We start from the raw sequence: 12818 nt of genomic DNA, 5'->3' as shown, positions 1-12818 counted from the left end.
GATAGGCAAATAATTGCTGCAAAAAATTTGCAGATAACTTGCGATTGGATAACTCGAGACAAGGTGCTACAGCAGTTAAGGAAAATTTATGTAAATAAAGCTCGGGGGCCTGACGGTATTCATCCACGAGTACTTCAGGAGCTAAGTGGGGAAATAAGTGAACCTCTGTATATAATTTTTCAAGATTCTTTTGTTTCAGGTATTGTACCGGAGGATTGGAGGAAGGCAGATGTTGTTCCTATATTTAAAAAGGGTTCAAAATCCTTGCCTGGAAATTATAGACCTGTGAGCTTAACTTCTGTGACTGGGAAATTATTTGAACGGCTATTAATGAATAATATTCAGGAATTCATTGGGAAGAACTGTGTTATTAACAATAATCAGCATGGTTTTATGAAACATATGTCATGTCAAACTAACCTAATTGCATTCTACGAAGAAGTAAGTAGAAATATAGATCAGGGTGTTGCAGTGGATGTGATCTACTTGGATTTTGCCAAGGCATTTGATACGGTTCCTCACAACAGGTTAGTCTTCAAACTAAAAGAAATTGGTCTAGATGAATATTCTTGTTCTTGGGTAGAACATTGGCTTAAGGATAGAGTACAACGAGTTGTCATTAATGGTAAATTTTCAGGCTGGACAAAAGTGGTAAGTGGTTGTACCTCCGAATTCTGTTTTGGGACCGCTTCTATTTAACATATTTATAAATGATCTAGAAATAGGCATTGAAAGCCATGTTTCAGTATTTGCAGATGACGCAAAACTTAAAGTAATAAAATGTGAGAACAATATTGCTTTGCTGCAGAGGGATTTGGATAGATTGGGGACTGGGCACTAAAATGACAGATGAAATTTAATGTAGAGAAATGTGCAATTATGCACTACGGGGTCAAGAATGCACAAGCAACTGGTGGTGAATTAGGGATAACCACACACAAGAAGGACTTGGGAATTGTTATAGACAACAAATTAGGCAGCAATGTCAATTTGCAGTTGCTAAGACCAGTAAGGTTTTTTTCATGTATAAATAGGGGCATAAATTCTCGGGATGAAAATATAATTTTACCTCTTTATAAATCGCTGGTAAGACCACACCTTGAATATGCAGTGCAGTTTTGGGTACCTGTTCTAAAGAAAGATATCATGGCACTAGAAAAAGTGCAGAGACAAGCTACAAAATTGATAAAAGGAATGGAGCATTTTAGTTACGAGGAAAGGTTAAACATTTTAAATCTCTTTAGTTTTGAAAAAAGTGACCTCAGAAGGGATATGATAACATTATACAAATATATTCGAGGCCAGTACAAACCATTATCTGGAAATCTTTGTCAATCTTTCTTTTATTAAGGCATATTTGAGGGGTACAGAACAAAGAGTGGGAGATGCATATATGTTTTACAAAGTAGGGTCAAAACAGTACTAACAGTGGTCGTATACATTTCCTGAACATTAATGCCTCATTTTTATATTTTTATGTCGATGAACAATAGCGTATTGTTAACAAGCTGAGGTAAAAGTCAAGGATTCAAGCATGTTTCATGCAGTGTGTCTGCGAGGCATTATCTGGAAATCTATTCATAAACAGGGCTATACATAGGACACGAGGTCACACATTTAGGCTTGAAGAAAGGAGATTTAATCTAAGGCAAAGAAAAGTTTTTTTTACAGTAAGAGCAATAAGGATATGGAATTCATTGCCTGAAGAGGTGGTTTTGTCAGAGTCTATACAGAGGTTTAAACTGCAATTGGATAAATACTTGCAAAAACATAACATACAGGGATATAATTTCTAATTAGTGGGGTAATAGCTGCTTGATCCAAGGAGACATCTGACTGATATTTTGGGGTCAAGAATGAATTTTTTCCTAGTTTGTGGCAAAATTGGAAGTGCTTCAGACTAGGTTTTTAACCTTCTTTTGGATCAACAGCAAAAACATGTGATGAAGGCTGAACTTGATGGACGCAAGTCTCTTCAGCCATGTAACTATGTAACAATGTACCTTTAAAATACAAAAATAAATACAATAGTGTATTACCATGTGGATATATTATATAGTATATGATGAGACAATTGAACAGACACTCTTGTGAGCTTAAACACTTAGTTTTTGTTTTAGCTCACAAAAGTGTGAGTGTTCAATTGTTTCATCAAATACTATATAATATATCAACATGGTAATACACTATTGTATTAATTTTTGTATTTTAAAGGTACAAAGGTTCTTGTAATTTAAAGATTTTTCCGATTGATGCTAACATATATTTCTTAAGGTTTTTTGTTGTCTTCACATGTCTAACAATTTTTAACAGGTAATAAGTGGTACACTGCTTTTTTGGTTTGTGATATATTCACAGTCCCCTGGTACATAATATAATATCTTGAATGATTACCTTCATTATTCAGTCTTCTTATTTGTCCTATTATCAGCCATAAAAAAGCATGGCCAAGCAAAATGTGGCAAAATCTTGACTCTTACTATGTGTACATTATAAAAAGTGTCGAGCAAAAATAAAACAGTGCATGCAAAATATAAATAGAGCCTTCCAGTCAGTTGTTCAAATGGACTCCACATTGAACACTTTTTAAGAGGCAGAGTCGTTTTAAACAAACACCACTGGTTGATAATCACTCAGTGCACTGTCACTGGTTGAATTGCGAAACCAACCAATAAAAATCTTGAGCGGAGTAATACTTGCCTGTTTAGCCTCACAGACACCGGCACACATAAATTTAACTTGCTCTATTTCACAGAAGAGACTGTGCAGCTCCTGTTATGTATTTTTTTATGTTTAGTGTAATTGTATTTGCAAACGGCAAAAAATGTTTCACTGTTTGACTCTATAATTAAACAACTTAGTTTCTCTTTCCCTATGTAGTGTAAAAGCTACACTTAATGGTGGGAAGTTAAAGGGACACTATAGTCACCTGAACAACTTTAGCTTAATGAAGTAGTTTTGGTGTATAGAACATGCCCCTGCAGCCTCACTGCTCAATCCTCTGCCATTTAGGAGTTAAATCCTGTTGTTTATGAACCCTAGTCACACCTCCCTGCATGTGACTTGCACAGCCTTCCATAAACACTTCCTGTAAAGAGAGCCCTATTTAGGCTTTCTTTATTGCAAGTTCTGTTTAATTAAGATAGTCTTATCCCCTGCTATGTTAATATCTTGCAAGACCCTGCAAGAGCCTCCTCTATGTGATTAAAGTTCAATTTAGAGATTGAGATACAATTATTTAAGGTAAATTACATCTGTTTGAAAGTGAAACCAGTTTTTTTTTTCATGCAGGCTCTGTCAATCATAGACAGGGGAGGTGTGGCTAGGTCTGCATAAACAGAAACAAAGTGATTTAACTCCTAAATGACAGTCAATTGAGCAGTGAAATTGCAGGGGAATGATCTATACACTAAAACTGCTTTATTTAGCTAAAGTGATTTAGGTGACTATAGTGTTCCTTTAATACTCTTGACAAAGTTGAGTTAAATTCAGTTACCAACTTGAAATTCATAATTTGTTTAACTGATTTTTGAGTATAGATAAAACCCAACCTCTCAGTAGTTTGGAAATATGTATATAATGAAATCATGTTTACAGATTGATTGATTCTCTCATTTCTCCTCTCTACCAAACTACCATTGAGAGAGTTTTCTTTAAATGTACTGCAATGATTATGTCCACCAGTTTTCATTTGTTTACAGGTGGCATTGTTCCTTACCTCAGTAGAAAGTGGTTTGCAGTATGCAGCCCCAAACACCAAATTTTCTAGCGGTAAACTTGATGGATCTGTCCCCAAATCTTGACTACTTTTTCCTAACCAGGATCCTTTAATGGGCCGAGCAAAGCTATAGAGAAAATTACAATATAGATTTATTCTTTGTCAAATCATTAAACTGTGTCATTATTTACATGGCAATATGCTTCAAATAAAAGAATATACATTTATACTAAACATACACTCATCAGCCACAATATTAAAACCACTGGGCATGTGAAGTGAGTAACATTGATTATATAATTACAATGGCACCTGTCATGGTATATTAGGCAGCAAGTGAACAGCCAGTTCTCGAATTCATGGATAATGAGCAAGTGAAAAGATATGAGTGACTTGACAAGGGACAAATATGGCTTGATATTGGCTTGTCAACTGGGTCAGAGCATCTCCATAACAGCAAGTTTTGTGGGGTGTTCCCAGTATAAAGTGGTTAGTACCTACAAAACGTGGTGCAAAGAAGGACAGCCAGTGAACCGGCATCAGTGTCATGGGTGCCCAAAGCTCATTCCATCTGGTCCGATCACACAGAAGAGCTACTGTAGCTCAAATTTCTGAAAAACTTGATGATGGCCATGATAAAAAGGTGTCAGACCACACAGTGCATAACAGTTTGCTGTGTATGGGGTTGCATAGCACCAGACTGCTGAGAGTGCCCATGATGACCCTTGCCACCACTGGCAGAGGTAGTTTTATGATCTGGGCAATTCTCTTGGAACCTGGCATACATGATGTGGATGTTACTTTGACACGTACCATCTGCCTAGATATTGTTGCAGACCACGTATACCCATTCATGGCAGTGGTGTTTCCTGGTGACATTCACCTCCTTCAGCAGGAAAATGCACCCTGCCATACTGCAACAAATTTTCTGGAATGGTTTCAGAAACATATCAAAGAGTTCAAGGTGTTGGCATTGCCTCCAAATTCCCCAGATCTAAACACGATTGAGCATATGTGGGATGTACTGGAACATCAAATCAGATCCAAAAAGTTCCCACCTTGCAACTTGCAAAACGTAAAGATCTGCTGCACTTATTTTGGTGCCTGATACCACAGGACACATTCAGATATCTTGCAGAGTCTACTCCTCCACTCACCAGAGCTGTTTTGACAGTATGCGGGGGCCTACACAATACTTGGCAGGTGGCTTCACTATTGTGGCTGATCAGTTTATATGTTGTAATGCAAGTGAGTTGTCTACTGATAATGTTATTTAAAGGAAAACTTTCGATTCTTAGGAAGTGACAGTCCATTGCAGCATTTGCTGTGGTTAATAAAGTAGCAGTGATTAGTAAAAATGCACTTAATTACCCTGCATGTTTTAATTGTGGCAGATTGAATCACCTCATGATGCCCATACACACATAAATGTTGTACGGACACACACAAAATCAGACATTCTTTCACACGTGGCATTCATGTGCATGAACCAAATGTATTGGATTAAGTTCATTAATATGCTGTGCCCACTGTCACTAGCGAAGCGTGTAAAGTGAAAACATTCTAGTGACAGTTGCACCATAAATATCACACCACTGACAATTACTCTTTAATATATTAGTACCAACAAAAATCCAATATATCTTCTCGTAATCTAGTTTTCTGCTAGAATGGCAAGCAGTACTTTAAATCATGTGTAATACTTGTTTATACTATCCAACATGACAGCACTTGTTAAACCAATAACATATCCGATCCCTAGACACATTTGTAACATATATTTTAACTCAAGTCAATGTACAGTGGCACTGTTTATCTACTGAATCAAAAATCATCAAACATTAAATAGCTTTCTTTAACTGCCAAGGTGACAAGTGTGGAACTGTAACTATACAAAAATTTAGCAAAATCATTTGACCGGTGTATCGTCGCCATATGGGCATTCGTAACCTTGGACAAACCCCCACATACCTACCCCCGATAAAACACGGACACTAGGGTATATGGGTAAAATTGCCCACAGTTTTATTAAATATATAAATAATAATAACTTAACATAGAAACTTTTTGGGTCATTGCCTATGCCCGCCCTTATTTCCGTGTCCTTCGGTTAGGTATAACAGGCAATGACCCCCTGAATAAATAACGTATATATATATATATATATATATATATAACATTGAACCAACATAACATCAATTAAAGTGCCAACCATTATTATAATTAAACCATGGTAGGGGTACACCCGGATACCCCTACCCCACCAGGTTCTGAGCCACCTCCAGGACTCGAAACCTACCAACATACCAATAACTATTAACATAACCTTCCTACTGGGGAGCCTATTTCCTCTCCTCAGCCTATCCTGCTGCTGTGACAAAACGGGAACCCCACTACGGCCAAAAAACCCAGGGAGGGAGGGTGGGACAAACTCAGCCGGGCAGGTAAGTTAAAAGTGAATTTTTCCTAAGATGTCTGCCTACTTATATGACCAAGCCCCTTAACCTCTCCATGACCCACTCCCACTCAGCTTCCTCCTATGCCCACCTCCTAACCCATGTCAAGGCCCTTTTCCACTAAGCTGTGCTTTTGTTCCATGGGGCTACATTACATCATGCAAGTCGTGGATTTCATATCCGTCTAACTCCCAGCTCACCCATGACATTTCTCCCTCATTGTTTACATGTTCTCAGTTGCAAACCTTAAGAGGCATTTAATAAGAATACTTCATTTACTTTTCATAACCAATAATAATAAAAAATACAGTGACCATTTGGTACTATGATCATCTTCAATCCTGTTGAGGCAATATTTAAACATTGTTTTCTTATAACAAACAGCATATTTACACTTGGTTTGGATTTAGCCCTTGAGTTCACTGCATCGTTCATTAGTATCTGCACAGTTAACAAACCGGATTGTCTTTCCTCCTTTATTTGTAGCCCAACACAAGCACAATTTACAAAGGCAGACAGAGTGAGCTTATTACCTTAGGAGCGGTTGATGTAAGGCTATCAATGAAGCATGGACTGTCACGGAAATCACTGACAAGTGGAAATAGTCGAACATGACAGGAACATGATGGTGTAAACCTCTTCTTGGGTGAAAATGGAGACCCAAAGTACGACTGCTTATCATGGGTACTCCGGAAATGTCCTTAAGCCTGTAAGATATGTTTACATGTTAACATGCCTGGATGTTGTTGCAGTCATTCGAGCATTTAAGTACAACTGACATGTACACATTATTTTTCATGAATAAACGCACTCTTCTAAGCATTGTAATCTGAAATACATTTGTAACTGTCACCGTGATGTACATTCACTAGCAGTCTCGAAATTTATATTCCTCTCCTTAGTTACATAGGGAAATATCAATTCAATGATAGTGTACAGTATAAAAAGTGATTACAGATGTAACTCCAAAGTTCCTAAATGATGTATAGATATAAAGAGACAAAGACATGAACACCGGATGAGAGACCATGTGATTAAAAGGAAAAAAAATGCAAAGAGATATAGTGAAATAAAAAAAAAATTCATATCTTGTTAAATTCGCTGAACATAATGGTATGTATCTTATTCTGTAATGGTTAATTTCCTAATGCTTGTTAAGCCAAAAGAAAGGGCATCTTATCACTGATGTTATATGACACTTCAGACTGCTGGGTCAAGAGAGGACTTCAGTTCAGAGGTCAAATTGCAGTGGAGGAAAGAGAAAGAAAACTAATAAAGATAACAGAAAAGTGCATCTACCAACTACATCTACCATGATGCTTTGCCAGTATTATGGTTGTAACAGTATTTTAGGAAATGTAGTTCACAACATATGGAGTGCCAGAGGTTGCCTTCTCCTTTTGTAAACTGTGGTTCCTCTTTGAGTTTAGTTTCAATGAGCTAAACAAACCAGGAACTAACATGACTGGCTGTTTGATTGACAGCTAGGAGGGTGGAGCAAGGATAATTGTAAAATCCTCTAATTGTAAGGTGTAACTGGGTACTGTGTGTCTCTGTCTTTCTCATTGTAAGGTGTAACTGGGTACTGCTTGTCTCAGTCTTTCTAATTGTAAGGTTTAACTGGGTACTGTGTGTCTCAGTCTTTCTCCTTGTATGGTGTAACTGGGTGCTGCTTGTCTCAGTCTTTCTCATTGTAAGGTGTAACTGGGTACTGCTTGTCTCAGTCTTTCTAATTGTAAGGTGTAACTGGGTGCTGCTTGTCTCAGTCTTTCTAATTGTAAGGTGTAACTGGGTGCTGCTTGTCTTAGTCTTTCTAATTGTAAGGTGTAACTGGGTACTGTGTGTCTCAGTCTTTCTCATTGTAAGGTGTAACTGGGTACTGTGTGTCTCAGTCTTTCTCAATGTAAGGTGTAACTGGGTGCTGTGTGTCTCAGTCTTTCTCATTGTAAGGTGTAACTGGGTACTGCTTGTCTCAGTATTTCCCCTTGTAAGGTGTAACTGGGTACTGCTTGTCTCAGTATTTCTCATTGTAAGGTGTAACTGGGTACTGCTTGTCTCAGTCTTTCTAATTGTAAGGTGTAACTGGGTGCTGCTTGTCTCAGTCTTTCTAATTGTAAGGTGTAACTGGGTGCTGCTTGTCTTAGTCTTTCTAATTGTAAGGTGTAACTGGGTACTGTGTGTCTCAGTCTTTCTCATTGTAAGGTGTAACTGGGTACTGTGTGTCTCAGTCTTTCTCAATGTAAGGTGTAACTGGGTACTGCTTGTCTCAGTCTTTCCCCTTGTAAGGTGTAACTGGGTGCTGCTTGTTTCAGTCTTTCTCATTGTAAGGTGTAACTGGGTACTGCTTGTCTCAGTATTTCCCCTTGTAAGGTGTAACTGGGTACTGCTTGTCTCAGTCTTTCTAATTGTAAGGTTTAACCGGGTACTGTGTGTCTCAGTCTTTCTCCTTGTATGGTGTAACTGGGTGCTGCTTGTCTCAGTCTTTCTCATTGTAAGGTGTAACTGGGTACTGCTTGTCTCAGTCTTTCTAATTGTAAGGTGTAACTGGGTGCTGCTTGTCTCAGTCTTTCTAATTGTAAGGTGTAACTGGGTGCTGCTTGTCTCAGTCTTTCTAATTGTAAGGTGTAACTGGGTGCTGCTTGTCTTAGTCTTTCTAATTGTAAGGTGTAACTGGGTACTGTGTGTCTCAGTCTTTCTCATTGTAAGGTGTAACTGGGTACTGCTTGTCTCAGTCTTTCCCCTTGTAAGGTGTAACTGGGTGCTGCTTGTCTCAGTCGTTCTCATTGTAAGGTGTAACTGGGTACTGCTTGTCTCAGTATTTCCCCTTGTAAGGTATAACTGGGTACTGCTTGTCTCAGTATTTCTCATTGTAAGGTGTAACTGGGTACTGCTTGTCTCAGTATTTCTCATTGTAAGGTGTAACTGGGTGCTGCTTGTCTCAGTCTTTCTCCTTGTAAGCTGTAACTGGGGGCTTCTTGTCTCAGTATTTCTCATTGAAAGGTGTAACTGAGTACTGCTTGTCTCAGTCTTTCTCATTGTAAGGTGTAACTGGGTGCTGCTTGTCTCAGTCTTTCTCCTTGTAAGGTGTAACTGGGTGCTGCTTGCCTCAGTCTTTCTCATTGTAAGGTGTAACTGGGTGCTGCTTGTCTCAGTCTTTCTCCTTGTAAGGTGTAACTGGGTGCTGCTTGCCTCAGTCTTTCTCATTGTAAGGTGTAACTGGGTGCTGCTTGTCTCAGAGGTACACTCACTAAGCAGTGAAATTTAGTGAATTGAAATGCACAATATTGGCAAACAGCTGATTTGGAAAATGCTCTCATTCAGCTATAATCACAGCTTGGTGATTATAGTCTAAATTAAGCAATTTCTAATGTAATTAACGCAAATCTCTTTAGTGAATAAACCCCCAAATGTCATTATGTTTATGTGTCCTTAAAGGGTCACTCCAGAACCCTAAACACTATAACGTGCTCCACACTCCTAGATGCCAATCGCACAACCAGTCCTGTTACTTCCTTGTTTGTTTAGCTCAGTGGAACTAAACTAAAGAGGCAGCAATTGCTCAGAGCACCTGCCTTGTTGATTTGTTTTTGAACAGTGCATTGCCATTTTAAATGGGTACTTCGAGCACCATGATGCCTTCAGTGTTTTGAAGTGGACAATGGTGCAAGGACCCCGTACATGCAGCATTTTTATTAGCAAACTTTGCACATTCTTGGATATTGCAGCGAGCGGGCAGAGGTGTAACACCACTTCTACCACTTATCATTAGCCAGCTTGGAATAATAGATAGAAACATATGTAGAGCAAGAGACAGAGAGATTATCAATCTGTTATACATTGTTACATTATTGTAGTATGTATTATAGTAATTCCATCGGGTATACATTTTTTATACATTGTTATGATATGCTGGTTGTTAATTAATGTCTAGTTATTTACTTACTGTTGTTCACTGTCGGTAAAATGAAGATCTAACTTCAACTGAAAATCTACTTCGCTCAGTGAGTCTTCAACCTATAAATCAAATAAAGGCTCAGGATTTGACTTAATCATATAATATAGTTTTTTTTTTTTTTTTTTTAATACATTCTCAGACGATGCTACCAATCTAACATGAGTTTAGCTCATAACACAGTCATTAAAAATGTAATCACAGGCAATGGACAAATTCATGTTTGCCATAACACTTTTCTGTTCTTTTGGATCCCAAATGAGGAAAATACAATTATGCCAGTATCATATTACACATTAAAGGGACACGATAGTCACCAAAACAAATTTAGCTTTGGTGTATAGATCATGCACCCCTGCAGTTTACCTGCTCAAATCTCTGCCATTTAGGAGTTAAATCACTTGATTTATGCAGCTCTAGTGACACATCCCTGCATGTGACCTACACAGCCTTCCTAAACTCTTCCTATAAAGAGTCATCTAATGTTTACACTTCCTTGTTGCAATTTCTGTTTAATTTAGAATATCTTATCTCCTGCTTTGTTAAAAGCTTACTAGACCGTGCAGGAGTCTCTTGTGTGGGATTCACGTTACATGTACAGAGCAGGAGATACAAATCTTTAAAGTAAGTTACACCTGATTAAAAGTGAAACCATTTTGTTTTCATGCAGGCTGTGTCAGTCACAGTCAGGGGAGGTGTGGTTAGGGCTGCATGGACAGAAACAAAAGTTTTTTTTAACTCCTAAATGGCAGGAAATTGAGCAGTGAAACTACAGAGGCATGAAAGTTTACACCAAAACTGCTTAATTTAATTTAAGTTGTTTTGGTGACTAGCGTGTCCCTTTATTTACCATGTTTTGTACTTTCAACACCCATACAAACTAAACCTCCCTAAAACTGAACCATATTTAATTACCTTTCATTTCTTACAGGTACAAGGATTCCTGTAAGCATGTGGAAGCAATTGAAAGTAGAAGTACCACTACTGCAGTACATTCCCTTTCCTCTGTGATATCTACGTGGTTATTGAGCTACTGAATCACTTGCAATTTATATTCTATCAAAGCCAGTACATTTCACAAAAGTTTCTGCTTGTTTTTCTAATTCTCTTCACTTGCGTGCACCTCCTGTTCTGTGTGTTTGATTGCTTAGTGAACATACTGGAGGAGAGATCACTGGAAAGCAGCAACTAAAGGAAGTACGATGGGTTTGTGGTGTTTGATCGAACTTTATTTCATCTTAAAGATATAAGGATTTATATCAGAGCTAGATTAATTCATTGATCATTAAAAAAAAGATTATCTGACCCTAAAAATAACAGCCACAAGATGTATTTACCTGAGCAGTACCATTTTAACTTGTTAAAAGGAATTTAAAAATGTTGATTTAAAAATGTCAAGCTTTATAATAGCCGAGTTTTGAAGGTGCTGCATTCATAACCATATATAAAGATGGGCAGCAAATGATTGTGACACACTGGAGTATCCACTGTCTTAAATCCTCAACTTCAGAGGGTTGGGTGGTAGAGCAGGATACCATTAATCCCATGTGCACTGCAGAGGCTGTGGAATTTAAATACCATCACACTCAATCTACCTCAACAGCAACTTGAGTGAAGTTGTATGCATCGTAACGCCAACATGAATGGTTCAGTAAACTTAAGTATACCTTCAATCTAGTCCTAAATAAAGTGTATATATATATATATATATATATATATATATATATAAAACAATGTTATAGTAACATCAACGTCACAGCACATATGATGCATTCTATATATACATCACTGGCAGTTGTTATAGAGGCCCTCCCTACAGGAAGGTGGTTCCTGTACCAGCCCACCGTGGAACATACCAACAAGAAACTCCTCTCCTCTGCAATTGAGCTACTGAGCACCAGGAAGCGTATATATCTAACTGGCTGTGGAAGCATTAAGAATGAGGGACTGAATCTGCTCCCAGAATAGTTGTAAATAGTCTAAGGATCAAAAGACATGTAATAGGCTTCCACGTTCCTGCTGAAAATGCCAACAGTTGGAAGAGGACATTGGAAAGGTATGGGCCAACCGCTGAGGCACCATTTACCACCATATAAGCTTGCATTTTCCCAGTGGTTAACTTTGCAGAGACACCGTTAATGTGAGCGATAGCAGACCTACTTGAAAACTAGAATCCTTCCTCTTTAAATGATTGTATATACTTGTATTAATAAATGTATATGAGTAGTAATTTTATTATTTGCTAATTGTTATTTTTTTTTTAAATATATTTAATATACCTAATTCTAAAGTATGTGTGATTTAAGGTAAGGTGACATGTTCTGAGCCAGGTTAAATCAGTTAGATAATGCCCAACTGAGCTTAGTAAGAAAACTCAAAGTGAATTTCAAATTTATGGTCAGAATAGTTGAATTTTCACAGTTTGTCTATGGCTTTTACTAATCTTAAATAAGTATAGAAGCTCTATAATAAATACTAACCTGCTCACCATCCAGGAGTAAGTGGGCTTTGAATATCATAACATCATTGATCACGATGTCTTCACTCCTGTAGAGGATCTGAAACACTCTGCTGTATACAACACTTTCTGACACACAGGGAGAGTACGGCCCAGGATCATCTGTAAATTAAATAAATAAATAAATAAGGTACCATTAGACATCTGTACATTCTTGGTTTTTCTATATAGAAA

General features: G+C 37.8%; 1 protein-coding gene across 2 annotated transcripts in view; it reads right to left on the bottom strand.

Moving 5' to 3' along the window:
* FAM135B (family with sequence similarity 135 member B) overlaps nucleotides 1-12818 on the bottom strand; it is a 193293-nt gene that overhangs the window by 74678 nt on the left and 105797 nt on the right. The window contains exons 4-7 of one of the 2 annotated variants that reach the window (XM_063451034.1): nucleotides 12607-12746; nucleotides 10118-10188; nucleotides 6708-6881; nucleotides 3719-3845 (exon numbers count right to left, since the gene is read on the bottom strand). In XM_063451034.1, coding sequence (XP_063307104.1) covers nucleotides 3719-3845; nucleotides 6708-6881; nucleotides 10118-10188; nucleotides 12607-12746 — 512 coding nt within the window. Of the gene's footprint in view, nucleotides 1-3718; nucleotides 3846-6707; nucleotides 6882-10117; nucleotides 10189-12606; nucleotides 12747-12818 lie in introns of those variants that run through there. The other variant, XM_063451035.1, reaches the window with a different exon arrangement.

This window comes from Pelobates fuscus, chromosome 4 (assembly GCF_036172605.1).
Source record: "Pelobates fuscus isolate aPelFus1 chromosome 4, aPelFus1.pri, whole genome shotgun sequence".
NCBI classification, from domain to species: Eukaryota; Metazoa; Chordata; class Amphibia; order Anura; family Pelobatidae; genus Pelobates; species Pelobates fuscus.
Note: the sequence above shows the minus strand (reverse complement) of the source record. Positions and strands in the feature narration are given on the sequence as shown.